The following is a 26,133-nucleotide window of genomic DNA, read 5'->3' on the forward strand; positions in this document are numbered from 1 at the left end:
AGAAAGCTGAGCCTACACGTGGACGTTAGGGAAAGGGTAAAGGCTAGTATAAAATGAGAAGGAAGCAGTCCGAAAAGGAGGTTGGGAAAAAAGGCCAATAACCAAAGCCTCGCAGTCCGTGCTGAGGAGAAAGACTTCTTGGGCAAGCACGGTTCACCCTTGTGCAATTACCATGAACACCATGACCAACCACTGTTCGGTAACCAAGGCTTAGCCTTTCAGCCCAGTCTTTATAAATTTTATTGTTTGGTCCTTTAACGTGCGAACCCAATATTAGTTTGGGATCATTACAAATTAAGTCTTTACAATATATATATATAACTTCACATTTAATTTAAACATCACGAAAATTTCGTGAGACTGAGTATTAGTTGGATATCGATGACATGCATTTTTTAAACATAACCTTGACATGACATCACAATAATATTGTGCGCTCATACTGTTAATTCCATCAATTAGTAATATTGTTGAATTAATCTCTCACCTTTCAAAATTTAAATCCATTTGTGTTAGATCTTATCATTCTTTAAATATTAACAAAATTAATTATGCAGCAAATGAAACAATAACATTTTATTATGGAAAGTGTGTAGATTTCAAAATGAAGTCAATTCTTAATATCAATTTTTTGAAAATTTAATTGAATGAGACATATCACCGCACACCCTTAGTACGATGGCTACCAAATACTTGTGGGGAGTGGGGGGTAAGGGTCGGGATTCAAGTCTTCAGGATGGACTAAACTGAAGCAATGAATATTTAAGAGACTAATTTGTATCTTGTCCAACAATTTGGAGAATTAAATTAATTAACTTTTTATAAATTAAAAAAAAATTACATTTGGAAACCGAGAGACTAAATTGAAGCAATGAATATTTAAGAGACTAATTTGTATCTTGTCCAACAATTTGGAGAATTAAATTAACTAACTTTTTATAAATTAAAAAATTACAATTAAAAAAATGAGAGGCTAAACTAAAGCAATGAATATTTAAGAGACTAATTTGTATGTTGTCCAAAAATTTGGAGAATTAAATCATTTAACTTTTTATAAATTAAAAAAATTACAATTAAAAACTACAATTTGGAGATTAAATTAATTAAATTTTTATAAATTAAAAAAATTACAATTAAAAACTTTTGTGGGACTAATGAAGACAACATGCTTCTCTAAAATCTTCAAGTAAAAGTAAAAACAAGTTACTTGCTTTGATTTTTTGCTCTAAAGCTTTATCGGCAATTTCATGATTTCCATTAAAGAGAGAGAATTCAAAGAGTATAGCTTTTGTGGCTATCCAATTTCTCCATTGTAGCATTTATATGGTTTTTAATATAAACTCTTTCAATTTTGCATAGAATTTATATATTTTTTGATATAAACTCTTCGGGTTTTGTACTAATAACTTACTTGGCATAAATAAATTAAAAAAAAAAAAATTAACACATGGTGCAAAATTGAAGATCTAATTGGATTTCTTAGCTCTAGCTTTAAATAAATATAGATATATAAATTTAACCACATTTTTATGTTGAATTTAAATATCCTTAAAATTTTATAATATTATTTATATTATATTAGTCAATATAACTATATTTTTAAATTTAATTGAAAAATATAAGTTACAACATTTAAAAAACTACGCATATAAAAAATATATCAAATGAATAAGTAATCACACATCCATGACATGTTCAAATATATGATCTTTAAAGTTTGATATTCCAAATGTGACAATTGAAAAATAAAAGGTAAATGAATAAGAGGACTTACTTAGAAACTCCCACTTTTTTGGGGTATGAGAGAAGTAATTGATAGACAATCTTATTCCAAAGTTTTTTAGAATCACTAATTTTCATACTCAGACTCGCGACTTACTATTTTTATTTTATTTATTTATTTATTTATTTTTTTGGTGGAAGACACTTACCATTGTGCCAATGCCTTATTGAGATGAAAGAAGTGGACTTGCCACTAATTTACCTTAACAAAACTTTCTTGAATGGTGTTCGATTATAATTTTTTTATGAAGATCAAGAAGTCAGTCAGCCAAACACTTTGTAACTTAATTAGTTGACGTCTTTTAATGTAAAATTATTGAATTATATAAAAGGCAAACACAAATAAAAAATACCAAGAAGTATGTCAACTCAAAATAACATAAATGATCAATGCTACACATAGCTTTTACTTTATTTTGACGATTATATAGATAAACTTTTGTGTCACAATTCTAATAAGGTAATTTTTATAGAATAATGAACCTATAATGTTTTCTCCATTATTATTAATTAATACATCAAAATTGTGATAAATAATAGTAGTGAGTACATCATAGTTGAAATAAAAGTTATTATGTTTTAAAAAGGGATCAACTCTTGAATGACAATTCTAATATGGTCATTTTTATATGATTTTACTATTATTATTTTGAGAATATTAAGTATTTTTTAACGTAGGTTTTTTTTTTTCATTCTTATAAAAAAAAGAAAAAGAATTGAGATTAACACATAAGAATTGAGATTAAAACAAACAACAATTTTCACATTTCAAACACACTTATACATTTTTTTACCCATACATATTTCAAAAAATCCCAAAAAACCCTAAACAACAATCCTCAAACTCACCCACCAAGCAAGCCTGATGTTTCTAGACTTTGTCTTTTAGAAGGTATCAACTTTATTATTTAAAAAAAAAAGGACCCCACTAATTCCTATTTTCCACCACCATTGGATTAGCACCAAATGGATCCTATCAATCACTTACTCCGCGGGTCTGATTCTCGCCTCCACTAGGTATTGTGCACAGAGATGAGTGAATCTTTTTCTTCTTCATCATCATCATCATCATCAGCATAATCATAAAAAAAAAACCCCGAGCGGCAGATTCGCGTGCTTTGCCGGGAACAACAACTACTACTTCTTTTCTAGTACTAGTGGTACAATTTTTTATTGCTTCACAGTGTTTCTCTTTCTCACTCTCTCTAATTCTTCTTCCAAAAAAAAAAAAAAAACTCGCTTTTTTCATTCACGGTTTCTCACCACCTCAATTCCCCACTCTCTCTCTTTCTCTCTAAACTCGTAAAACCTTCTTTCGATTCCATCAAAGAACTCTCTCAGAGCCATGCTCACCAACGAAGGCTTCCAAGGTATTCCATTCTCCATTCTTTTTTTCTTTAAAAAAAAAAAAAATTCTCTGTTTGTTTATATTGTGTTTATTTATCTTTCAGAATTTTTTTTTTTGGTTGAAAATAAAATTAATAATTTCCAGCATAGTAACAATCAATTAATTAAAAATCGAATATCGGAAAGAGGAATTTTTCTTTTTATGGGTTAAAAATTTCGGGGCTAGTAGAAAGGAACTGGCTTTGTTAATGTTGGTGATAATAGGAATGGTAATTTATTTTTATGGATTTCTTAGTTCATCATTTGAGATAAAAGTATGAGAAAATTTACATTTTAAGACACTATAGTTTAGAGAGTGTAACAAATCAAACTAGGAAGCACGGCCATTTCATTTAGGGTGCTTGTGTCGTACCCGTACCTGTGATCAGACCATTTAAGTGGAAGTTTGTTGTGTTTGGGGTTTAAGTTTAACATGACCGAATTTGTTACCAAAATTTTGGGTTATGTAATAATTCGTGCATAAGGGTAAGGAACTTTTTGGATGAATTAATGCGAATGAGTTAAAGCCTCACTGCTTGGAAACACCCAGTAATTTTTAATGAAAGCCTTGCATATTGAATGATCAAGTTCAATAATAGTCTTAGATAGCGGTTACTTATTAGTTATTACAGTGTCATAGACTTTTCCGAACAATAATATGTTGACAACAAGATATCGTGTCATAGCTACAACCTGTGTAGTAATGTATAACATTTCTCAATGAGTTATTTGCAAGTCGGTATGGATTGTATATATAACATATTCTATGGTTCGCAACCATGTTGTTTCTTTTCAATTACTATTTGTCTTAGAAATTAGGACCCACTGGTTCCCACATCTGTGAAGAGTTTGTGTAGCATTGAGTTAAAATCACCCTCAACTGTGATTTTCATGCTCGCTATACCAAATATCTGTCCTTCGTATGGCTGGACCTGTCCCTCTGTAATGTTCCTAATGGACAATTTAATGTGAACGGATGCTTGTGAAGAGCATCATCGAGAGAGTGGTTTGGGTAAGCAGGTTTTACACAAGCGCCCAAGAGAGAGGTATAACAAGATTGCAAGACACTACAAAGTTCTGGGAGAGGAATAATTTCTTGAATGCAATGCATCTATATAGGTTACTAATCTGTTCTGAATGTAAAGTTTATTGGAATTTTGAAATGGAGGTAGCATCGTCCTATAATTAGCTGAATTGGACAGAACATTATAGGGGAAATTAGGTTTATCTTTCATGCTTTTATGTATATGCTTTGTGAGATTAATATTCAGTATTTCTTCCTCATTTCTGACACCAGGTGTTTCAAATTGCTATGTATTCAAGAGCCGTTTACAGGAGTATGCTCAAAAAATTGGACTTCCTACTCCTGTGTATGAGACTATCAAAGAAGGCCCTTCCCATGAACCTTCCTTCAGGTCAACTGTGATAGTAAATGATGTTAGATATGATTCTTTGCCTGGATTTTTCAATCGTAAAGCAGCAGAGCAGTCAGCTGCTGAGGTTGCTCTATCGGAGTTAGCTAAAGCCAGTGAATTTAATCAATCCATCTCTCAGCCTGTTGTAAGTTCAATTTATATTTTACTGAATTAGCCGTAAAAATTTATCGATTATCTTTGATGCAGTCTCATAGTATTTATCCATCCTTGGTTCTGTATGTAGAAGCTGGAAATCTCCTTCTCTTCTGTATGTAGTGTGTTTATATAATTTTGTCAATGGATTATATGTACAAAATTTGAAATTTGTTACAGTTTCTGCCAAGAGGAAGTTGTTGTTGGAAGAGATGGACCTAAGAGTAAGAGCAAATGCGTGTAACCATATCTAATCTTAAATATTTTAGTTTTTATGCAACATCCCACTCTTGGAGCAATAATAAGTAATAACCCATTTGCGAACTAGAGTTCAATCAACTAGGAGTATCATAGTTTGTTGGCTACTTGGCTTTCATAACTGGTTCTATATAATATGAGCATAGCTTGCTAGTTATGTGTAATCCCTCTAGATTGATGTCTATGGTCTCCAAATTGCTTTACATGGCATGGTTTTAAATAAGAGATGCTGTCTGTAATGTGTGTTCTAATAAGCTTCAGTGCCTAAAGCCTACTTTCTATCCTCTTTTACTTCTACTTGTTAGCTTTATTCTCGGGCCTAAAGTAGAATACATGACACGCGGCACATGACATGAGTATGGTTTCATTTAGCTCCCTATAAACTATATTATGAAAATTGATTTCAGAAGTTTATTTGCAATGTACTTTTCCACATTTAGTTAGAAACAGATTATAAAATCTCCAAACCAATGGAAAGTGGTCTCTTGTTTTCATTACATATTTTCCATTGAAAGTATGTATATATATGCCTCATTAGTGCATTGACATGTCTATATATGCCTCATTAGTGCGTTGACAAACGTTGGCATATGATTTCCATCATCATATTAATTGTGGAATCTCATACAGCAGAATTACACTTTCTTTACTGTTTGTATTTTCCATTTACATGTAGAGCCTTCATTATGAAAATGTTTCCTGCTGCCATGTGGTAAATAAAGCCACATACCTTATATATTTTTTGGTGTATTGCAGCATGAAACAGGATTGTGCAAAAATCTACTTCAAGAATATGCTCAAAAGATGAATTATGCAATTCCATTGTATCAGTGCCAAAAGGATGAAACCCCAGGTAGAGTGTCTCTCTTTTCATGTACTGTAGAGATTGGGGGGATTCGTTATATTGGAGCTGCAGCAAAAACAAAGAAAGAGGCAGAGATCAAAGCTGCTAGAACTGCACTTTTAGCTATTCAGTCAAGTACATCCCAGTTATCTGACAAATCAGTTCACAAGACTCAGTTAACAGTAATCCCAAGCAAGAAAAGGGGGACTGAATTAGCTGCTCTTAATGAGGAGGCTGAAAATGTTCCGAAGGCAAAGAAACCTAGATTTACAAGGAGAATGTTGAAAAGGCAACAAGGTGACAAGGCAGGCAATAGTCAAGTTGAGAATGCAGGCAGTTCCCGGACACTTATTGATGCTAACGGATCAGGATTGGATCAAACTAATGGACATGGAATCCAAGAAGCAGGTTTGGGACCATTGGCTATGGAAGCTATTAGGAATCCCCAAGATCGTAGATCAGATGTGAGCGTGAATGAGAAAGGAACACCTGCTGGGGAAGGTGCGTTGTTGGCTATAGGAGTTAATGGACATGGGGTCCAAGAAGCAGGTTTGGGACCATTGGCTATGGAAGCTATTAGGAATCCCCAGGATGGTAGATCAGATGTGAATGCAAATGAGGAAGTAATACCTATTGGGGAAGGTGCGTTGGCTATAGAAATAGAATCCATGGGGAATCCTGAAAATGTTAGATTGGATGTGAGTTCAAATGAAAAAGAAATATCTGCTGGGGAAGGTGCGTTGGTTATAGAAGCTAATGGACATGGGGTCCAAGAAGCAGGTTTGGGACCATTGGCTATGGAAGCTATCAGGAATCCCCAAGATGGTAGATCAGATGTGAGCGAAAATGAGAAAGAAATACCTGCTGGGGAAGGTGCGTTGGCTATAGAATCCACGGGGAATCCCCAAAATGTTAGATTGGATGTGAGTGCAAATGAAACAGAAATATCTGCTGGGGAAGTTGTGCTGGCTATAGAAGTAAATGGACTTGGCTTCCAAGAAGCAGGTTTGGGACCATTGGCTATGGAAGCTATTAGGAATCCCCAAGATGGTAGTTCAGATGTGAGCGCAAATGAGAAAGAAATACCTGCCGGGGAAGGTGCGTTGGCTATAGATTCCACGGGGAATCCCCAAAATGTTAGATTGGATGTGTGTGCAAATGAAAAAGAAATATCTACTGGGGAAGGTGCTTTGGATAACCAAGTCAATGGTAATTGTGATAATGGGCAGTTAACAGCTTTAAGTCCTAATCAAAGCAATGATGGGAATCTTGATGTAGGAACATCTTCTGTGTTCTCCGGAGATATGACTGCGTTGACAAAGGAGGTTAATGGAGTTACAGGGGTAGCTTCAGTTGCAGACAATTCTACTATGGGTCAGATAGAGACTTCAAGTGTCCAGCTGGCTTAAACAAATCAGAAGAGTGGATCCAGGCAGGTGCAAACCGTGTTTGGGAGAGTGTTCAATTGTTTGGAAATATTTTGCAGTTAGGAAAATATTGAGATGAGGTTTTTAATAGATTTAGACATATTAAGAATTCTATATCAATTAGTTTATTTGGGTGTCTTAGACCATTTAGTCAGAGTTTACATCTTGCGGTGTCCATCAGCTTCGTTTGCATGTATTGGTAGATTCGGAGCAGGAACCACAAAGAACTTTCTGCTATATATCAGTTAGTTTATTTGGTTGTCTTAGAACATTTAGTCAGAGTTTACATCTTTTGGTGTCCATCAGCTTCGTTTGCTTGTATTGTTAGATTCGGAGCAGGAACCACAAAGAACTTACTGCTATAGTACCTATTCTTAATGTTACCTAAAGAACCTTTTTTTTTTTTTTTTTTTTTTTGAGAAAGGTTACCTAAAGAACTTTATTTTGGTGATCTGTTTAAAAATTTTATTGCCAAGTATCAATATTTGCACTGGATGCTTTTGAGATGAGTTCATCTTTCCCTATAGTGATATAATCATCATTTTCTTTTTCTGAACAAGCGGATGCAAAAATGTTGATTGAACTCTTTCTATTAAGGGCATCAATTTTGATCCTTGTTACACGCAGGTGCAGTATGTTTGGCTTTGTTAGAAGACTAGAAGTATTAACATTGTTTTTGCTTTAACAGATGATTTTCTGCATAATTATAAAAGAAAAATTGAGTTTGTGTCATCTTCATCAAGAAATTCAAACTTTAATCTGTATCATCAATAATTGATGTAACAAGTTGGGATATCAGCATACATAGTAATATTTTCTCTTTTGATGCAGTCTAAAAAGCCTAAATTTGCAAGAAAATTGGAGCAATCAATTTTCAAAAACCTTCTTACAAAATCTTTCAAATCTCATTATTTAATGAGCATTTAATCTATCTAATAAAGCAAAAAAATTGTTGAGGGTCATTTGTGAGAATTCAAATAAAAAGAAGAAAGCCTAATGGGCAGCAAAGAATTGGCAAGTAGATGGCAAAACCATTAGGCCTAAACGGCAGGAATAATGGATCACAGACTCATGAAATAAGCAAATGGGCCTTGAAGAAGCAAGTGTGCTTAAAGAAGCCTGGAAAGAGAGAAATGACATACCCATGGGCAATATATGATGTAGAAAAGTGAGAAAGGGCCAACGCAAACCCAAAGTAATGCAAACAAAAAAAAATAAGGGGTTAATGGCAGGTTCATGAACCCTAATAATGAGAATAAGGTAATTGCGTCAGGGAAGCCCAATGAAGTTAGTAAAAACGCGTGGGAATGCAGAGTTAGTAAAAGGGTCAAGGAAGCCCCAAAAAAGTAAGTGGGCTAAGGATGCCTAAGAGAAAGACAAAAGGGACACAAGAGCCCATAAGTAGGAAAACCAATAGTCATACCAAGTCACTGGAGGAAAGAGTAAATGGCTGGCCTAAAGAGGCCCAGCAGGATTGAGTCATTATAGTAGGAATAACAGAATAATATGGCAGGAAATGAAGGCAATCAAGAATTGTGCCAAAGAAATATAAGACCCATTATCAAATAAAGCCCAGCTCCTAAGATGAGCGGAAAATTGAAAAGCAGCCCACATAAAAGGTCAAAGAAAACGGACGGTAGGCTATGCAGGCAAGCCTTCAGACCATGGCAGACGAATGAGCAGCAGACAGATTTTGGACACATATGGAAGGAAGGCACGCGTAAGCCCCAGGCACCACCAGCATGTACCCAGCCAATATAAGGCATGGTGAGGTCGGGGGTCAGAGATTCAGAGGGCATGGTTTGGTGGTGGGGAGAGGGGAAAAATCTATTTTTGAGGTTCCGACTCAGGTTCTTTCAGGGAAGTGTCCTACTAGGATGACTTACTACCTAAAAGAAGCAAGCTGAGTTGGAACCACTAAGTGCATGCCATGAGGGATAGGGAGAGAGAAAGAACCTAGACTGTAGCAGGAAAGGGTGCCACGGCAGACAAACAAACAAAATACCCTAGTACACCCAGTGGTGGTCGGCTAGTACACCCAGACCAGAAAAAGGAAGTTAAGGGCTGAAACAGTAAAATCCGGTTACGATAGACATTATAAAAAAAGGATCTTACCGTAAGCAAAAAACAGAGCAACAACAGGAACCATAACTAAGAAATAGGAATTCAAAAAGAGAGACCAGAAAATAGAAAAGAAACGAGTGGGAAGGAAATAAAGAAAACAACTAGAAAGAAAATAAAGTGAGAATTAGAACGGTAGGCATGAACCGGTAGATTGATTCCCTCTCTCCCTCACGAAATCTTGCTCTCTATTAAAACCAAAAAGGGTCTCTATGCATCAACCATTCAGGTCCGTTTCCCTTAAGGTAGTTAATCTCCACGGTAGGACTTTTCTTGAGAGATTAATTATGTTGAGAAGGAACGTTCTTTCCTCTATGGTTTTGCTCCTACAAACCAGATTTAAGTTGATTTCTTCATTTTTTGATCAGCCCATACATATTACTATTTGCTCCTTTTGTTCTGTTCTTTTCTGATTGTAAAAATGATTATTATTATTGTAATTGTGTTTGGGGATCATTTGGTCATTTCCTACTAAGTAGTCAGATATTTTATTTTATTTTATTTTATTATTTTTATTATTATATCTGTCTACCACAACTTGTCTGAAACAGTTCTGCTTGCTGCAAACACGTCCCTAGCAAACTAGGCATAGTTTGTGCACAAGCCGGATCAAATTGAGATGCAGCTGGACCGGTCCCAACTCCCTTATCCAGAAAACTTGGGCTTAGTATAGTAAGAAGTAGCTCAACACTACTAGCACAACCCACCACTTTACAAACTTTGATCATCAAAATGTTCGTGCATTAAATTAAAAGAGAGTATGAATTTGTCTAAAGTGTGAAAAATGAAAGTATTACCCGGTATTCTCATCGTGCACAGAGAATATTAAGTAGCCATTATCTTCTTCAGAAGTAATGCCAAGCACACTAGGATTAAAAATAGCTCGGAACCAAATATGCAAGGTCCAAAGTCAATATAACAACAAAAATAAAATTAAATCATGTATTTGGATAAATCTGACCACGTAATAAAATAAATTATGTATTTCATTGATCAATTGTGAGTGATTAAAAAAAAGAGAGTAATGGTTCCTTGTGTAAGTGATTGCCAATTAACAATTTCAACAAGTTGTGACAAATAGTGTTGTCCTAACAGAATTGTTAGCCCCCTATGACACAACATTGTGTTACTAACTTGTGTTAACATTGCTCTTAAACTCAAACTTAATATCTATACAATATATTCGAGGACAAAGTTTGGCTACAAACTTTGCTATAGCCAAACTTTGCTGTAACTTAAGGCTACAATTTTCATTAAAAAAACTAATATGACTACATATTTTTAAAATTTAACCGTTGAATTGTATGTTCTTTATATTCTTAATACACATGTCAAATTTTGTATCAATTAGAAATATTTACTATATGATCCATAAATTTATTTTTTACGTATAGTTTTAGACTATAAAAACTTGCAATTTAAATAATTGATTGATAACATAGCCATTGATCTTCCATCTTTTATAAATTTTGTAAACACTGAGGATATAAAAAGAAAATGTAATCTAATAATAAATTTGTAAAAATTAATATTTAATAAAAAGATATTGAGTGAAGTTGTAACCTTAAACTATAACAAAATTTATAACCAGACTTTGTCATATATTTGATACATATATAATATAATAACAGATGATTAGAAAATAGAAATTAATGTTACCTTTTCTCAACCATGAATGTGAAAGGTGTAGGTACCATGAATATTTTTCCTCAAATTATGTATTATCTAGGAGATTTTTTTTTTTTAGAGGTAGAGTTTCAACCTATGACAAATAGGAGGTTTTACCAGTTGAGCTAATTGGAACCCATTTACTATTCATGAGTTTAAATTGTATTTATTCATATTTTTATAATGGCTAGAATTATATTTATACTAGTAAAAAAGCCTAATGTTTTTATTATATTTTGCATTTTTTTTAAAGATGGATTGTAAAAAAAATAGAGGAAAAAGTTTGACTTTAGCGAAAGGCATTCACAGTCACAAGATGGTATACAATTTAGTACAAAATGGCACCTTATTAAATAAAATTGGCCTGTTTAGATTGAGGGAGGAAGGAGGGAGACTACAAGAGAGTAGAATAGAATTGACTAAAAATAAATTAATTTTGGACCAACTCTTGTCTTTTCTACTCAACTCTCTTTCTCTACCCTTTAATCCCAATGTATTTGCTCTGTCGCTTTCGTTCACCCTTGTCTCTCTCTCCAGCAAAGAAATGGCAAACATGTGTTTTAGTCATGTGCATCTCACATGACTTGACTTAACGGATCCTAGGTCCTAAACCGCGTTAAGCTTTTCCTTCCTTTTCCCCAATCCCTTTTCTCAGAAACCAAACAAGACTTTAAAATCAGAGAGCAGATCTGATAAACTCGGAGTGGTACTGGTCGATGCTTTGAGCTCCTCCTTAATTCTCTTATAAAATCTCCATCATCATCTCAAACACAGTCAAAAAATCAAAATTAAAAAAAATGCACGGACAGCCTCGCAAACCTCCAAAACCAGAGGACGAAGCAGCTTCAGCAGCTAAAGCTGAAAAGCTTCGCAATCTCCAATCTCAGTTCCTCTGTTTCCACCACAACAACATGTGCGATTCTCTCTTTTCCTTCACTTCTTTTTAATTTGATTTTTGATTCTTTCTCATTTTTTATGAAAAAAAAAATTGTTGTTTCAGTTATTCTAAGGAAGCTCTAGAGGTAAACGCGAAGCTTCTAGAAATCAATCCTGAGTACTACACGGCTTGGAACTATAGGAAACTCGCCGTCGAGCACCGTCTCACTCAGTCCGAGTCTGATCCTGACTCTGACTCTGACTCGGTCAATTCCATTCTCAATGTAGAACTCAAAGTGGTAATTTTAGCATCATTTTGCTCTCAGAACTGAAGGAATTGAATTCTAATTGTTTCGGTTGAATTCATTGTTGATTTTTCTCATTTGTTTCATCTGTTAATTTTCTCAGTGACCAAACAAAGCTTATTTCAAATAGATAGATAGGTTTCAGTTACTTGACGATTCCACTGTTTGTATAAATGTCAAGATGATCTTAGATCAATAACTATTTCATCTATAAAATGTGTAATCCAACTGTTAGGTTTTGAATATACTGATCCAATACAAAGGTTTGGAGTGAAAAGTTACATAAGTATAGAATAATTTGGATTTGGTTTATGTAGATAGAGAGCGCATTGAAGAAAAGCTTAAATGAATAAGCAATTGTTTCAGTTGAATTGAATGTTCATTTTCTCAATCATTTGATTTCTATTAATTTTCTCAGCAATCAAACGTGGATTATTTCTAAATTTATCTTTGTGCGGTACATAGAATAAATTTTGGATTTACTCTATGTAGGTAGAGAGTGCATTGAGGCAGAACTTTAAGTCTTACGGAGCGTGGCACCATCGAAAATGGGTGCTAGGCAAGGGGCAATCATCTTTAGATCACGAATTGCGTCTTCTAGATCGGTTTCAAAAGGCTGATTCTCGGAACTTTCATGCATGGAATTACCGGAGGTGAAATCTTAGCCCTGATTTCGAATGTGTGCGATTAAGAAATTTTTTGTTCATTCTTTGACTTAATACTTTTTTGGTCAGATTTGTGGCATCATTGTTGAACATATCAGAGGTGGACGAATTACAGTATACAACGGATATGATAAATAAAAATTTCAGCAATTATTCTGCGTGGCACAATCGTAGGTATAGTTCTGATTTGGTTTTTACTAATCAATTTTGGAATTGATTACCAATTATAATCCAAATGAAGAAATTGAGCCCTATATGCTAGTCTTTCTTTTTTCTTGGATTTGGTCTGTCTCTAATTTAACACTATCTCACAGTAGATTTTGAATGCAGCTTTTGTTATTAAGTTAATATATACTAAAATCATTTTTAACATTGCACATGTGAGTATTTGCCTTATGGAGTCGTTGCATTTTAGAATAAGGTGGTTGGTCTTGATTACAAACTCAATATTGGCATTTGGCTCTCATTGAGGTGGTTGGTCTTGCACTACCCATGTTGTTCTAGTCCTCTCACATAAAAATGCAAAGAGGAAGAAAGATATAAAAGTGCATCTGAGTTTGTGGGTAGAATATATAATCTGAGACACACTTATTAAGGATGTGCATTTTATTAAGATAAGTGCATTGTAATTTGCAGAATCATTGATAGAAATAATTGACAGGTTCCCAAGGATGAAGATCATCGTTTGATACGGACTATGTATAGTTGTGCATGAAACATGTCAAAATTACATCTTTAGGTTTGATTATATGAAACTGTTAAACTTAACAATTAGGGGAAGTACATAAGTATAGACATATTGTCCTTGGGATTTTCAGGTTCCATCCTGCTTGGTTTGAATTTACTTTATCCGTTTTTTTTTTTTTTTTTTTTTTTTTTTTTTTTTTTTTTTTTTGAGAAATTTATATTCACAAACTTCCAATGGTTTTAGCCTATGTTGTGACAGTTGTGTCAATAATTACCGAACACATTTATTACTATATTTACCTTATTAATGGACTTTTGCAGTGTACTTCTGTCTAATTTGCTGAAAAAAAAGGCTCAAGGTTTTTTCCCAAAAGAGAAGGTCTTGAATGAGGAGTACGAGCTCGTACACCAAGCACTTTTCACAGACCCAGATGATCAAAGTGGTTGGTTTTATCATCTTTGGCTTCTTGAGCAAACTGTGAAAGATGATGCTCCTCTACTTGTTTCTTCTTGGCCTGCTCATGATTCTAATCTAATTCTATTGGGAGATAGCTGCCTGGAAGACTCTGCTTTGTCTCCATTCAATACTTTCCATTCTGAGTTGGGAACAATTCCACTTGTTGTCTATTTTAATAAAGCTGTTGAAGGTGTAAATTCATCTACAATATCTGTTGAATCTTTGCTCAACACGAAAGGAGAACTTACTTGGAAACCTCTTTCAACAAACAATTCCCAGACTGCCCAAGTTTGGGTTACCTATCTCAATTATCCCGATATAAAGCTCCATTCTTCAGAATTTTACCCCGTAGAGGTTAGCGTTGGACATGCCCAAGGAATCATTTCCTCAAGTGGTTTCCACTATAGCCATCCTTCCAGGTTTGCCTTTAAAGTGTTTGTACGGCCTTTTGAAAAAGACCTTGCTGGGCATGGTGTAGAGATGGTCTCATGGAGAGAGGATAATTTTCTTTTATATGAATCACGTTCTCAGGAATCAAATCCAATTTTATCTTTGGATCAACTAAATATTAAGGATGACCATGAGGAATCATCCTCAGAGTGGCGTGCTGAGACTATAGCTAATGAAATAGCTCTCTTCCGGGAATTGTTGTCAGAGATTAACTGGTAAGCTTCATTCATTTGATGGGCCAAATTAAACTTTGAAATAGCTATAATGGCATTCTCTTAAAAAAGGTAAAAATAAAAAAATCTCTTGGTTATGTAGTAAAATTGGAAAGCTTACGCTTGCAAGATTGTTGATTGCTCATGACACGATGCTGTCTCCAATTGCAAACAAAATGGTCCATTCTGAAGAAGTTATTGAACTTTATAGTGACTTAATAAAGTTGGATTCACCACATTCTCAATACTACAAGGATGAACGCAGCTCAGTTTTATTGCAGCAGGTTATTTCTTCCTTTTTGTATTAACTGTCTAGTAAAGCATAGTTCCCTTACTCCTTTAACCTTTCTGTTGGTAGTAGTTCTGCATGTACATGTAATTGTTGAATCTTTCTTTACTTGTTCAATGTTTGATATTCCAAATACTCATAATGATTGGTTTCACCATTTCAGTCAATCTAAACATATTACTACTCATGAGTCTTCAATAGGCAGGTTTATGCCAACAACTTTTGAATTCTGAGATGGAGAAACTCCCTTTATACATAGGTTACCCCTCTTTTTATTTATTCTTATTGTTTTGAGTGGACCTGTTACCAAGATCGTTTTTGGGATTACATCAACTTCTTGATTTAAATACTTGGTATGGGCAAGTGTTGCGTTGCACACCTTAATTTGATATGCTCAGTTTGTGCACACTGTGTGCTCCTCCCAGTTCTTTGAATGCTAATGTGTAATCTCTTACTAATATATCAGAATAAGTTTACATTTTGCTCTTGCTCTAACTAGAATTTTCTTTGAAGTGAGAGATTCTGATATTGTGTTGGTTCTGCAGATAACTTCCAATAGGGAGACTTTGCTGAGGTACTGCTTTCGTCATGGAGATAGGACTTCATCAATTTTGGGCAATTCTATCTGTTTACGACTCAATAATTTATCATTGTCGCGGATGGGTTCCATTGAGAAGTTACTATGGGTCCAAATGCTAGACCTGAGCCACAATGAACTTCGATCAATTGAAGGTAAACTTCTTCACTATTTGATTTATTTTACTGGATCTCTTTTTGGTTTGTTTAGTTCACAGTACCTATTGATTTCATGTTTGACCCATCAACTCAATTAGTTTTCTCTAAATAACTTGGTCAACAGTGAAGTCAACTGGAAAACCTGGGATTTCATGTTGTTGCACATTGATGCATTGAGATCATTTTCATTATATGGATTTTGATGTGGTCAGCATATTTATCCCCATCTGGGATGCAAAAACTTTTGAAATAGACCAGACTGGGTTGTTATATTATGACATGCTAATTCATTTGAGGGAACCTATGAATATATGGAGACCTAAGTTTACAGGTCATGTGAAGGTTAGGCACCAAAGCACTATATGTGTGGTCTTCTGGGTTTTGATAATTGGGGCTAGTTCTAAGCTCTTGACTGCTGCACGATGCATAGTAGTAGTAGTTAGATAAGCTTCATTTTTATTGTTGAGAGGAAATTGGCATATATTGGGGTCCTTTTTCTTATATTGAGTCTTTTCACAGGATTGGAGGCTATGCAGCTTCTTTCTTGCTTAAATCTAAGTAACAATAAACTCAGTAGTTTTACTGCTCTGGGACCCTTGAGACTGCTGAAGTCACTTAAAGCGTTGGATATTTCATGCAACGAGATAGGTTCCCACTCGATTGACACAACAAGGTATCTTTGCTCTTCTCCTTTATCTCATGCAGAAGAAATTGATTGGATTCCTGATGAAACGGTGACTGGTGATGTTAACCTGACAGATTATTGGGAAGCTTTTCTAATATTTAAAGACTTGAATTTGACACAGTCAGATATTGTGGGGAATGCAATTGCTGATGAAAAATTTAAATCATTTTTGGTCAAGATTGTTCCTACACTTAAGTGGCTGGATGGTCAAGAATTGCAATTGCATTAACCTTAAATTCTTTTTCTATCTGTAAAATGAGGTATACCATACTGTAATTTGTTGGAGAACCATTTACTTTGGTATACAAATCCCGGGATTTATCAAGGGATGCAACAATGTAATCTGTATGCAAGCTTTTGGTATGTTTGGCTTGTAAGTGTACGTTTGGATACACGTCCACGTCTGGTGTCTAGCGTTTCATGCTTTTATTTTTTCATTGAGAAGTGCATTTCAGTGCTTTCCACTGGGTCCCGTGCATTGTTCATGGAACCCACAAACTTTTTTTTTCAACAAAACTTTCATTAAAAATAGGTCCCATGGCACTATTCACACATTTAAAAATTATTTGCTATGGCATTTTTACTTTTCAGTAAAATAAGCGGTATCCAAACACACCCTAAATAGGTTATCTATGTTCTGTTGATGTGCAAAGCACATGCATGTTTATCTTGGCTGGTCTTCTTATTAAACTTGTTTAATAAGCTAGACCAGACATTGCTTGCAATTTGCTGTGTTTGCCTTCGAAGAGGGATTGAGTGTACCATTGTATAAGTTCCTCATTCAGATCCATTTTACAGACTACATCTTGATTGAGCTTTAAGTATTGGTATGCATTCCCATTTGAAAAAGTAAACATTGAACCTTGTTTTTTCTGGATAAACTACTGTTTATATATACTTTGAAATTGTGCGATTTTGTGGGCTAGGCTGACTAGAGGAGTGGAGTTATAGCATGTGATTTGTTAACACATTGAGGGAATGAACTTTTCATCTTTTGATTTCTCTGGGCTTCGACGTTTAAAAGAGTGGTATTGCGACGTATTTTTAGTGAACTTGTTAGGTAATTAGATTGAGCAGCTTTGCCAGGGTAAACCCCTTACGCAATAAAGAAAAAAAAGGATGAGAAAGAACACTTGTATTGAATAGTACAATTGCAAAGAGTCATTGAACTTGGATGCTATTAATCGAGAAATTGCTACCCAAACTATCATTGAGATAGGAGAAGGTGCTGGCTGCAGTGATGACAAGTATCTGGGGACTTTTGAGGGCATGGGTTGGTTGAGATGAGAGCTATCTCCCATTCAGCTTAGAGCTTAAAACCCATACAATAAAAACAGTGGCATTACCCACGTGTTTTGTGAAAATGTGCCAGTTTTAGAGAGAGAGGGAGAGTTAGCTCTATCAAAATAATATTACAAAGAGTCATCGGACATAGATGAGATTGATCGTGTAAATACTACCCAAAATAGCATAGAGATAGTAGAAGGTGCTGGCTGCAGTGGTGGCAAGTATCTAAATTGTAAACACCTTGAGATGAAGAAATGTTGAAATTTGATTGCCAAAGTGATGAAGTTATCTTGAACACTTCTTGCCACGTTGCTTGGTAATTGAACTTGACATTCAAATGAAGCTATTTAATGCACATTCAAATCAGTTTGGAACGGGCTATTTGGCTTTTTGTTGCAAACTTATTGTTGAAAGTGTGATAATGTATATTTATATTTTGAAAAAGTAATCAAAAGTAAACTTTTAAAAAACTGTACATAAAAGTTAGAAAAAGCTAAAAAGTAAAAAATTGGTTTGTAAGTTCTAATCAAACACACAATAGTCTTCTTTAGAGCACTCACAGCAGTGGAACTAAATAGCTATATAAGCTATTTTAGCTCCACCAAAACACAAAAATTCACATTGCAGCAGTGGAGCTAAAGGTAAAATTTTTAGTTTCATTGCTATAGTGCACATCTATAAATAAATGTACACCGTAGCTGAAAGCTAAAAAAAAAAAAATTTTATTTTGCGTTCACAATACTTTTTTTATTTTTATTCTTTCTGCGTTTCATTCTCCTTTCACCGTGTCTCTCTCCTCACTGCCTCTCCATCTCTTCTTTCTTCCTCCACAAACCCTTCTTTCTTCCTCCACTGTCCCTTCTGTTGCTTCTCTTCAGTTTCAGCTTAGACCCAGATAACTTTTTACAGTGCAAAACAAAAACAAAAAGTTTAATTCCAATCTGGGTTCTCAAAAAAATCGAAAATTTACATAAAAATAAGAGCTTTAAGTTATCAAAATTGAGTTTTTTTTTTTTTTTTGGTTTTTTTTTAAACCGTATTTATTGCAATCTGAATTATAGATTTGTTGGGTTTTTGAGGAAAAACGCAATAAATAGTTTTTCTTGGTTTGGGTTGTTCTTATTTTGAGTTTTTGGATGAGGGAGACGGGGAAAAAGCTTGGGCTTTTGGTGTGGGTATGGTTTATGCTATGTGGGTTTTGTGCGGGAGGGTTTGTGGTAGAGAAGAACAGCTTGGAAGTGACTTCACCAAGCTCTCTAAGTGGTGTCCATGAATGTGCATTGTGCTTCTGTTTCGGTGTTGATTTTTCTGCTTTTTTTTTTTTTTTCTTCTTCATTGGTTTTGATGGGCACGGCAAGGTTGTGGTTGTGCAGTGATTTTTATGTGTTTTATGGTGGTTGTGGTTATGTGTTGGTAGTTGAATGAAATATTATTTTATTGTAGTGTTTATATTATTTTATTATATAAAAGACTAAAATAGCTCCATTTCCGTAGGATATGAGAAAGTAAAATAAATAAAGTGACTTTTTGTGTAACTAAAAAGCTAAAATTTTAGCTCCACTGTTTTGGATGCTCTTAGTAAATATTGAAGTCATTTGGAAGATTTAAATGATGTATACCAATTAACATATAATGATGAGAATGAATGATAGTATGGGTTGGAAAGATTTAGCACATTCTAGTTATATATATATATAAATAAAAATATTTAAAAGATTCTGCTGCATGAATGAATAGTATCTGAAATGTAACACCTGGGAAGATAGTCTGCATGGAAGGGGTTAAACTTACTGAGATTTTCTCCTGGGTTGCCTTTACTATCTTGCATCAAATTCTTTTGAAAGCCATCAAAATATGAGCTGACTATGACACTGGCAAAGAGCCCAAAAAGGACATGTAGATATATTGTCTTGTTCATCTTGTTTGAACTTGACATCATTGTTATCTTGCAACTTTCTTTTGCACTCTCTTTTTTGCTAACTTTTTAAGTCTACTCTAAAGACAACTTAAATGAAATGACAACACTTGATTCTCCCTTTACAAGAAGCTTAAAACCCCCCCTTTATATAATATCGTTAAAGCCAATGTGCCAAGTCTTGCACAATAAAAAATTTCAACTTGCCAGATCATGGTACCGTTCGAAACATGTTTGGCCTTCTTAGAATTTTCACAAATTTGCTTAAAAAACAATCAGTCAACAAAAGAAGAATAATTGGCGTGTTAGAAACTAAGAATAATAGGCCATAGTGGCTTATAAATCACATACAAACAAAGGTGAATAGCTTGATCTAGAGAAATCAAATAGTGTGACATTGATCTGATGAGTTATGATTTGGGATCGACTGGTTCGATATTTCTCAGCATTTTGGTCAAGATCAAGATCAGCTGGCCGATTTGGTCTTGTTGGAAGTAGGGTGCATGGACAATGATGCAGCTTTTGCTTACTGGACAATTCCCTAATCGTAAGCTTACGGTTAATTAAAAAGAGGGGCTTTTTTTAGGGGATTTCATTATTCTAATAAAAAATTAAATTATAAATTAGCAAGTTAATGATTTGTTCTTGAGGAGCACGGAGTCAACTGGCCATCATAAAAGAATGGGAAAATTTGTGTCGTGGTGAGTACGTAGTTAACCCTTACTTTCTTGGGCTTAGTTTTTTTTAATCCTTAAGTCAACAATCTGGATGACCTCAACCCAAAAGTCCAAAACCCACATTCTGGTCTATAAATCCTCCGAACCTTTGCTTTCTAGTTTCTACAATCCAGTTGTTTGGGCCTCGGCTTTGTCCAAGTTGGCAACATTGGATTTCATGTTTGAAATGGTAAAACTAGTTTTTACTTTTTTTTGGGTGGATAAACAATGGTAAAACTAGTTTGTAATTGAAAGATATCGACATGTTGACCTATAAAGTATAAACTCCTCACATCGAGTTTTATTATTTTCCATTTTTTGTGGTTGAGGGAAGGGGAAAGGCAGGTCAGACTTACGGATTAGGGTTGAAGAATGAGGATATATGTCAATTAGGTTACAAGAGTTTGGGCAATTTTATGTTAATTTACACATATAGTATCTACTTTTCAACAATGATTGAGATTATTGACAATTTGACACTGCTGTTTGTAAAGATTTAGATATAATAAATGAATTAAAAGACCTTTTAGAGTTTTAAGGGTAACTCCTTCGCAGTCCATATAGTTCTTAAAATTATATTCATCAATTTTGAAATGAGTTGATTAAATTCTGCTATGTCATCAATATTTTAACAATCAAGAAATGAGTTTGGCAATTAGGCTGTTTCCATGAGTAGAAGAATTAGAGATCAAATCCACTCACTTTGATCATTGCGAGGGGGAAAAATCATTGACTTTCACCATTTCGAAGTACTAAAATAATGACTAAATTATTACAAATTTTCATTAAACTCAACTTTTAAGCCAGGCGATAATTGCTTGCTGCGTATGAAACATCACAAGTAGTAATTTTTTAAAGTTTAGTACTCTTCGTTTCAAGGAACTGCTGTCTCTAAAGTCATAATAAACCAACAGTCTTGTTGAGAAAAATAAGTTTTAACCATATTGTAAATGAATCATGGTCATTTTCTTCGTGCATTTTTTGAACTAAAGAAAAGGAACCTCCATTACTCGAAAACAGAAGAATTCCAGAATGCATTTAATCAATGGAACATTATTGTAAATTAATAGAGAAAGTTTTGTATCATCTTTCTGATCCACACTGCCAATCTCATTTCTTCCCTGCCTGGAACTGGAAGTTGAGAGCCCGAACTAACCAAAAAAATTTGACGATTTCATTCCCTGCATAAGAAAAACAGACTGATTTTCCTACTAACTAAATGTATGCATAATATTTCAGGCTCATGGCAGTCTGAAATGAATTTTAAATGGTTCTAACTTAATTTCCATTTTTTTTTGGGCACAATTGTCATTTAATCAGTTTTTGTATAACATTTAAATACATAGATGGGGCACCTGAAAATTGGCTTTGATGATAAAAAAGACCTGCATTGTAGTGCTACAGATAACCAACCTTATATGCAGTGAAGGATTCATTTGATTAAAGATTACAAAATGAGGCTCACTTTTTTCAAATAAAAGAATTCGATTGGTACCCTCCAAAAGACATTCATATACCACAACAAGAAAAATAACCACCTTCAAAACTGAGAGAAGTCATGAAAGAAATTTACCATAATTAAACATGAGTAGAGGCTTCTGAAACCTCTTAGTTGCGTATCATCTATAACTTTACAACAGGGAAAAGATGGACACCACCTTTTCTATTTCTTCTTGTCCAGAAAAAGAAAAAAATATGGGCTGGGAAGCATACCTTTTCTTTGCTGTACCCATTAACAACAAGGTGAGTCTCTCTTTGAGAAAACTCCAGATAAAACTAGAGGATTCCAATGATGAAAAGTAGCAGAATAGCATAGTGGTCCATTTTCATCACTATGAGAGCCTCTTCAGTCTTCACTCCACTGAATGCTGCATGCAAGTTGTATAAGAAGATTGCATTAAGACTTCCTTCAGGAAAAGAAAAAAAGAAGAAGGAATAATTCCCTCTCTCAATGAATTAAAAAATGCAACAGCAATGTGATAAAAAATCTGTTAAAAGAGACCATGGGCAGAAAAATACATGTTTCACAAGAAACAAATTTCAGCAGAAAAGCATGGTCACATCACGTTTCAAACCAAGGAATATCATCATTCTTCAGACGGTTCATACTCAGATCCCACAGATTAAGTAAACGGAATCATTTATCTGACATAGCAGTGCAAGAGAAAATCACATAATGCAGTACTCTGCTTTCAAGTTTCTACCATAAACTCAACTAGAACGATGGTATAGATGGCCTCTGTTGGCAAAATTGAATACCCAAAATGATGAAAAACGTTTGGCCTGAATCTATTCTTTTATTGTACACAATCCAGTTTACTTGTACACACGTGGAGTCACAAGACCATAGAAATTTTAACCCTTCTCCCATAACCCCCACCAAACCAAACACCTACATGTATGCAGGGTGAATTTGTATCCCTGAACGAGTTGAAAATTTTGATAAATTCAATAAATGTATTAAGTCATGCAGCCAATAAGTTCCCACACTAGTATAGGCTACTCACACACACATATCTTTGAGTGAATATGAACAGAAAGCTTACCTTCCAAATAAAACAATCACCAACCCTTTCATTCATATAGCATTATAGCCATTTTGATGATTAAGTCAATCACTCTAGCTATAATATAGCTTTCCTCTAATTTTCCAAAGGAGGAGACTCCTCTTTGCAGCCAAAGAAAATCAAACGTAGCAGCAAAGAGCTGATCACTAATCAGCACAAAAACATTGGCAACTTCAGGTGAACATAAAACACTCTCCTCAAATGGGTATTCCTCTATCCGATTTTCAACAAGGGGGAAAAAAATCTATTAAGAGACCATTGACACTTTTCAGACTAACTAGATACTTTCCTTTTTTTCTAGCAAGTTAAAAGTTCGTTTTGGCAAGTACTAGATACTTCTCATCCGACCCAAAGTTTTGGGACTACGGCTTATTAGTTGTTAAGTGTACATATGTACTAGATACTTCTCTCTGTATGCCATAGTAAGACATTTCTTGACTTACTTGAGTTAGCATCCACACACTACAAAGCAAGAGTCTGTCTCATTGCTTATACAGGACCAATGCCATGAACACAACTTTTTTTCACATTCTTTTTCCAATTGTTACTAAGGTGGCAAGTTATAATCGGTGCAACACCACATCTGCAACATTGTTTTCGCATGAAAACCCGACTGACACCGTACACCAATCACAACATGCCACTTCAGTAGTTGTAAAAAAAAAATTATGAACACATTTGTATCTACTTCTGCAGATACAACTCTTTAGTCTAAGGGTCTAACGATTTTTTAAAGCAAAATCCTAAGGTTTCAATAAGTCAGTATCACCCAATTTTGTGCTTAAAGTCATTAACAAACGCAATGAAAGTGATCTACTATAACTTCCTTACAATTTGTTCACTTGCAATAAAATTCTCTACTACTTGAGCCAGAAATAGAAATTCGACACAGAATTTCCAATTTTCTCACTCAATCAATTTCCAGGAATTCGTTTCCGCTTATCCAATTAACCAAACAGCCAAATTAGTAAATTAACATTCACAGAAACACACAATTTCATAAGCATAATTTCTTTATTGATCTATACAATGAATTTTTCTCTTCCTTCAATGCTACAAACCAAAAACACGTAAAAGAGAAAAAAAACACAGACCACGATTCCACGAAGCAGTGAGCGAATCAGATCGAGCCGAGCCGATTCAGCGCCTCACGAGCCACGGTCAATTTCGGCTCGATCTTCAACGCGTCCTCGTAAGCCTTCTTAGCTTCCTCATTCATTTTCTTCATTTCGTAACACTCTCCCAACAAACAAAACGCCCTCACATTATCCGAGCTCAGGCTCACCGCCTCGTTCAAATCGTCCACCGCCGAGTCAACTCGCTTCTCCCCGCCGCGCCCAGCCTTAGCCGCCATAGCCATCTTCAACTCGGCTCGCTTGAAAAACGCATCGCCTCGGTCCTTCCCGGTCAACGACTTCGCGCAGAGCGGAGACAGAGCCATGTCGAGCGCGTCGAGCGCCGAGGTCTTGAACTCCTGGAGATCGAGAGCCAAGCCCTTGAGTATGTGAGCCGCGGCGTCCTTCGGATCCAAGTCGATCGCCTTCTCGGCTTCGGTTACGGCCTGTTTGGCTAGAGAGATTTTCGTGGAATGAGTTTTTGAAGCTCTGGCTTTAGCCAAAGACTGAGCACCGAGAACGAAATGGCGCTTGGCTTGAATATCGTCTCGGTTGCGATATGCGCGAAGCTTTGAAAATATCTTTTTGGGAATATCGTGCATAAAGAGGAACAGGAAAACCATTAAGAGAAGTAGACCTATCTGTAATAGAATATCGAACCACATTTTTTCTATCTTTTTTTGGTTTTGGGGTTTGTGTGTTTGATATTTTGATCGGAGAAGGAGATATGAAAAGGCGTGAATTTTGTTGGAGAGGACCAAATGTGATTTTTTTTTTTTTTGGTTTTTGGGGTTTAGTTATAGCCGCCGCGGTTTTACTATGGAGGGAGAGAGTGGACCAAGGACTAGTCGAGAGGAGTTGAAGTTGAAGAAGCTTTTTGATTCAAAGAAAGTCGGCAAGTTGTTACCACTTTATATGAGAATGGATAAAGTTATTAGGGGAGTTGGGAAGGTCTATTAATTTGGTAAGATAAAAGCTTTAGTATTATTATTATTATTATTTATTAAGAGAAATGCTAGGTTAACAGCATTTTGACAAGAAAATTTAAGTGGTAGGTTGTTATTGGTAAAGTAAAAAAATAATTTTAATGATAAGTTTAAATTAAAATGAATAATAACTAACCATCTATGATTAGTTGTGAAAATATTGTAAACGTAGCAATTTTCATTTATTAATAGGAGAGGGAGATCAACTCTTTTAGAGACACATTGTATTCTATACTTTGCCACAATTTATAAATTTGTCAACTTATAGTTGGATTACATCACTTATATATGAGATAATCCAATCACTACTTAACATATGTACAAGTTGTGGTAATACATATGACAAAATGTGTGTTTATAAACTTTTTAGAATGGACGATTTGAACTAATGTGTCTTCGTAAAAAACATCTATAAGTGCCAACTAGTTGGGGTAAAAGATTATAAAATCAAATTTGAGAACCATTGGGCATTCTTATTGCTGAATTTAGCTAAAAGAAGTTGAGAGAAACGAAAAAGAATGGCAAAATTTGCTCAATAGTACATGTAGGGGCAAAGGCCCAAGATCATACAATGAGCCTTGGGCCCCGTATAGGAAGATCGACCACGTCCGAGGAGAAGACGTGGGTGCCAAAAGGGCTTCCAACCCAGTTCTTGTGGGCTTGAAGATGTTTAGAAGGTGGTCCGAGGAGAAATGCCTCCTCGGACGTAACAAATATGGCTCAAACATGCACTCTGCCTGCTAGAAGGACCCACCCCAATGGGCATTACTAACAAGGATGAGTCCCACAGGCTCGTAGGAAGGAAGGAAGCGTAGGGTGTCCAAGGAGAGGCTGCAGCTGCCACATTAAATGCATTGCAGCTACTTTTCTGGCCGCATTAATGTGGAGAGAACCTATGAACAGTGTTGCCTTGGCTACCACAACTCACGAAAAGATGGAGGGATGTCTGATGGGACAGGCACTCAAGTGAGGGTCCAGATGATCAACAAGTATAAGGCTCTGATGCCTTCAAGATGACTATATAAGAAAGGGGAGTCCCCATGAAGAAGGGGACGGAGAAAAAAGGAAACTAGAATAGAAGAATAGTGCAAGAACCATAATCTTTGAATAGGGACTCGTGTATATTCCTCGC

At 35.1% G+C, this 26,133-nt stretch overlaps 3 protein-coding genes across 4 annotated transcripts; 2 read left to right on the top strand and 1 right to left on the bottom strand.

The window, feature by feature from the left end:
• The first annotated feature begins 2,750 nt into the window (after positions 1-2,750).
• On the top strand, positions 2,751-7,672 carry LOC115960363 (double-stranded RNA-binding protein 5-like). Its single transcript, XM_031079232.1, has 3 exons — positions 2,751-3,152; positions 4,466-4,728; positions 5,751-7,672. Exons 1-3 carry the CDS (start codon positions 3,128-3,130, stop codon positions 7,245-7,247), a joined length of 1,785 nt encoding a protein of 594 aa, XP_030935092.1. The 5' UTR covers positions 2,751-3,127; the 3' UTR covers positions 7,248-7,672.
• Positions 7,673-11,639: 3,967 nt separating this feature from the next.
• Positions 11,640-16,787, top strand: LOC115960373 (geranylgeranyl transferase type-2 subunit alpha 1). 2 transcript variants are annotated; one of them, XM_031079244.1, is made up of 9 exons: positions 11,640-11,967; positions 12,055-12,229; positions 12,728-12,888; positions 12,970-13,074; positions 13,909-14,709; positions 14,810-14,990; positions 15,541-15,727; positions 16,250-16,403; positions 16,490-16,618. In XM_031079244.1, the coding sequence occupies exons 1-9, from the start codon at positions 11,852-11,854 to the stop codon at positions 16,515-16,517; spliced, it is 1,908 nt and encodes a 635-aa protein (XP_030935104.1). In that variant the 5' UTR covers positions 11,640-11,851; the 3' UTR covers positions 16,518-16,618. The 2 variants fall into 2 exon arrangements, with proteins under 2 accessions (XP_030935104.1, XP_030935103.1); XM_031079243.1 differs by having other exon boundaries at positions 11,642-11,967; positions 16,250-16,787.
• Positions 16,788-21,621: 4,834 nt separating this feature from the next.
• LOC115960832 lies at positions 21,622-24,876 on the bottom strand. Its single transcript, XM_031079823.1, has 2 exons — positions 23,995-24,876; positions 21,622-22,201 (listed from the first exon to the last, which is right to left on the bottom strand). The coding sequence occupies exon 1, from the start codon at positions 24,678-24,680 to the stop codon at positions 24,021-24,023; it is 660 nt and encodes a 219-aa protein (XP_030935683.1). The 5' UTR covers positions 24,681-24,876; the 3' UTR covers positions 21,622-22,201; positions 23,995-24,020.
• Positions 24,877-26,133: the final 1,257 nt, after the last annotated feature.

This window comes from Quercus lobata, chromosome 9 (genome assembly GCF_001633185.2).
Source record: "Quercus lobata isolate SW786 chromosome 9, ValleyOak3.0 Primary Assembly, whole genome shotgun sequence".
NCBI classification, from domain to species: domain Eukaryota; kingdom Viridiplantae; phylum Streptophyta; class Magnoliopsida; order Fagales; family Fagaceae; genus Quercus; species Quercus lobata.

Excerpts from the sequence above, each read along its gene's own strand:
- LOC115960363 (XM_031079232.1), top strand. The coding sequence starts at position 3,128 with ATGCTCACCAACGAAGGCTTCCAAG. Across the intron at positions 3,153-4,465 it reads CACCAACGAAGGCTTCCAAG|GTGTTTCAAATTGCTATGTA; the intron begins GTATTCCATTCT and ends TTCTGACACCAG. Across the intron at positions 4,729-5,750 it reads AATCCATCTCTCAGCCTGTT|CATGAAACAGGATTGTGCAA; the intron begins GTAAGTTCAATT and ends GGTGTATTGCAG.
- LOC115960373 (XM_031079243.1), top strand. The coding sequence starts at position 11,852 with ATGCACGGACAGCCTCGCAAACCTCCAAAACCAGAGGACGAAGCAGCT. Across the intron at positions 12,230-12,727 it reads TCAATGTAGAACTCAAAGTG|GTAGAGAGTGCATTGAGGCA; the intron begins GTAATTTTAGCA and ends TACTCTATGTAG. Across the intron at positions 15,728-16,249 it reads TGAACTTCGATCAATTGAAG|GATTGGAGGCTATGCAGCTT; the intron begins GTAAACTTCTTC and ends GTCTTTTCACAG.
- LOC115960832 (XM_031079823.1), bottom strand. The coding sequence starts at position 24,680 with ATGTGGTTCGATATTCTATTACAGATAGGTCTACTTCTCTTAATGGTT.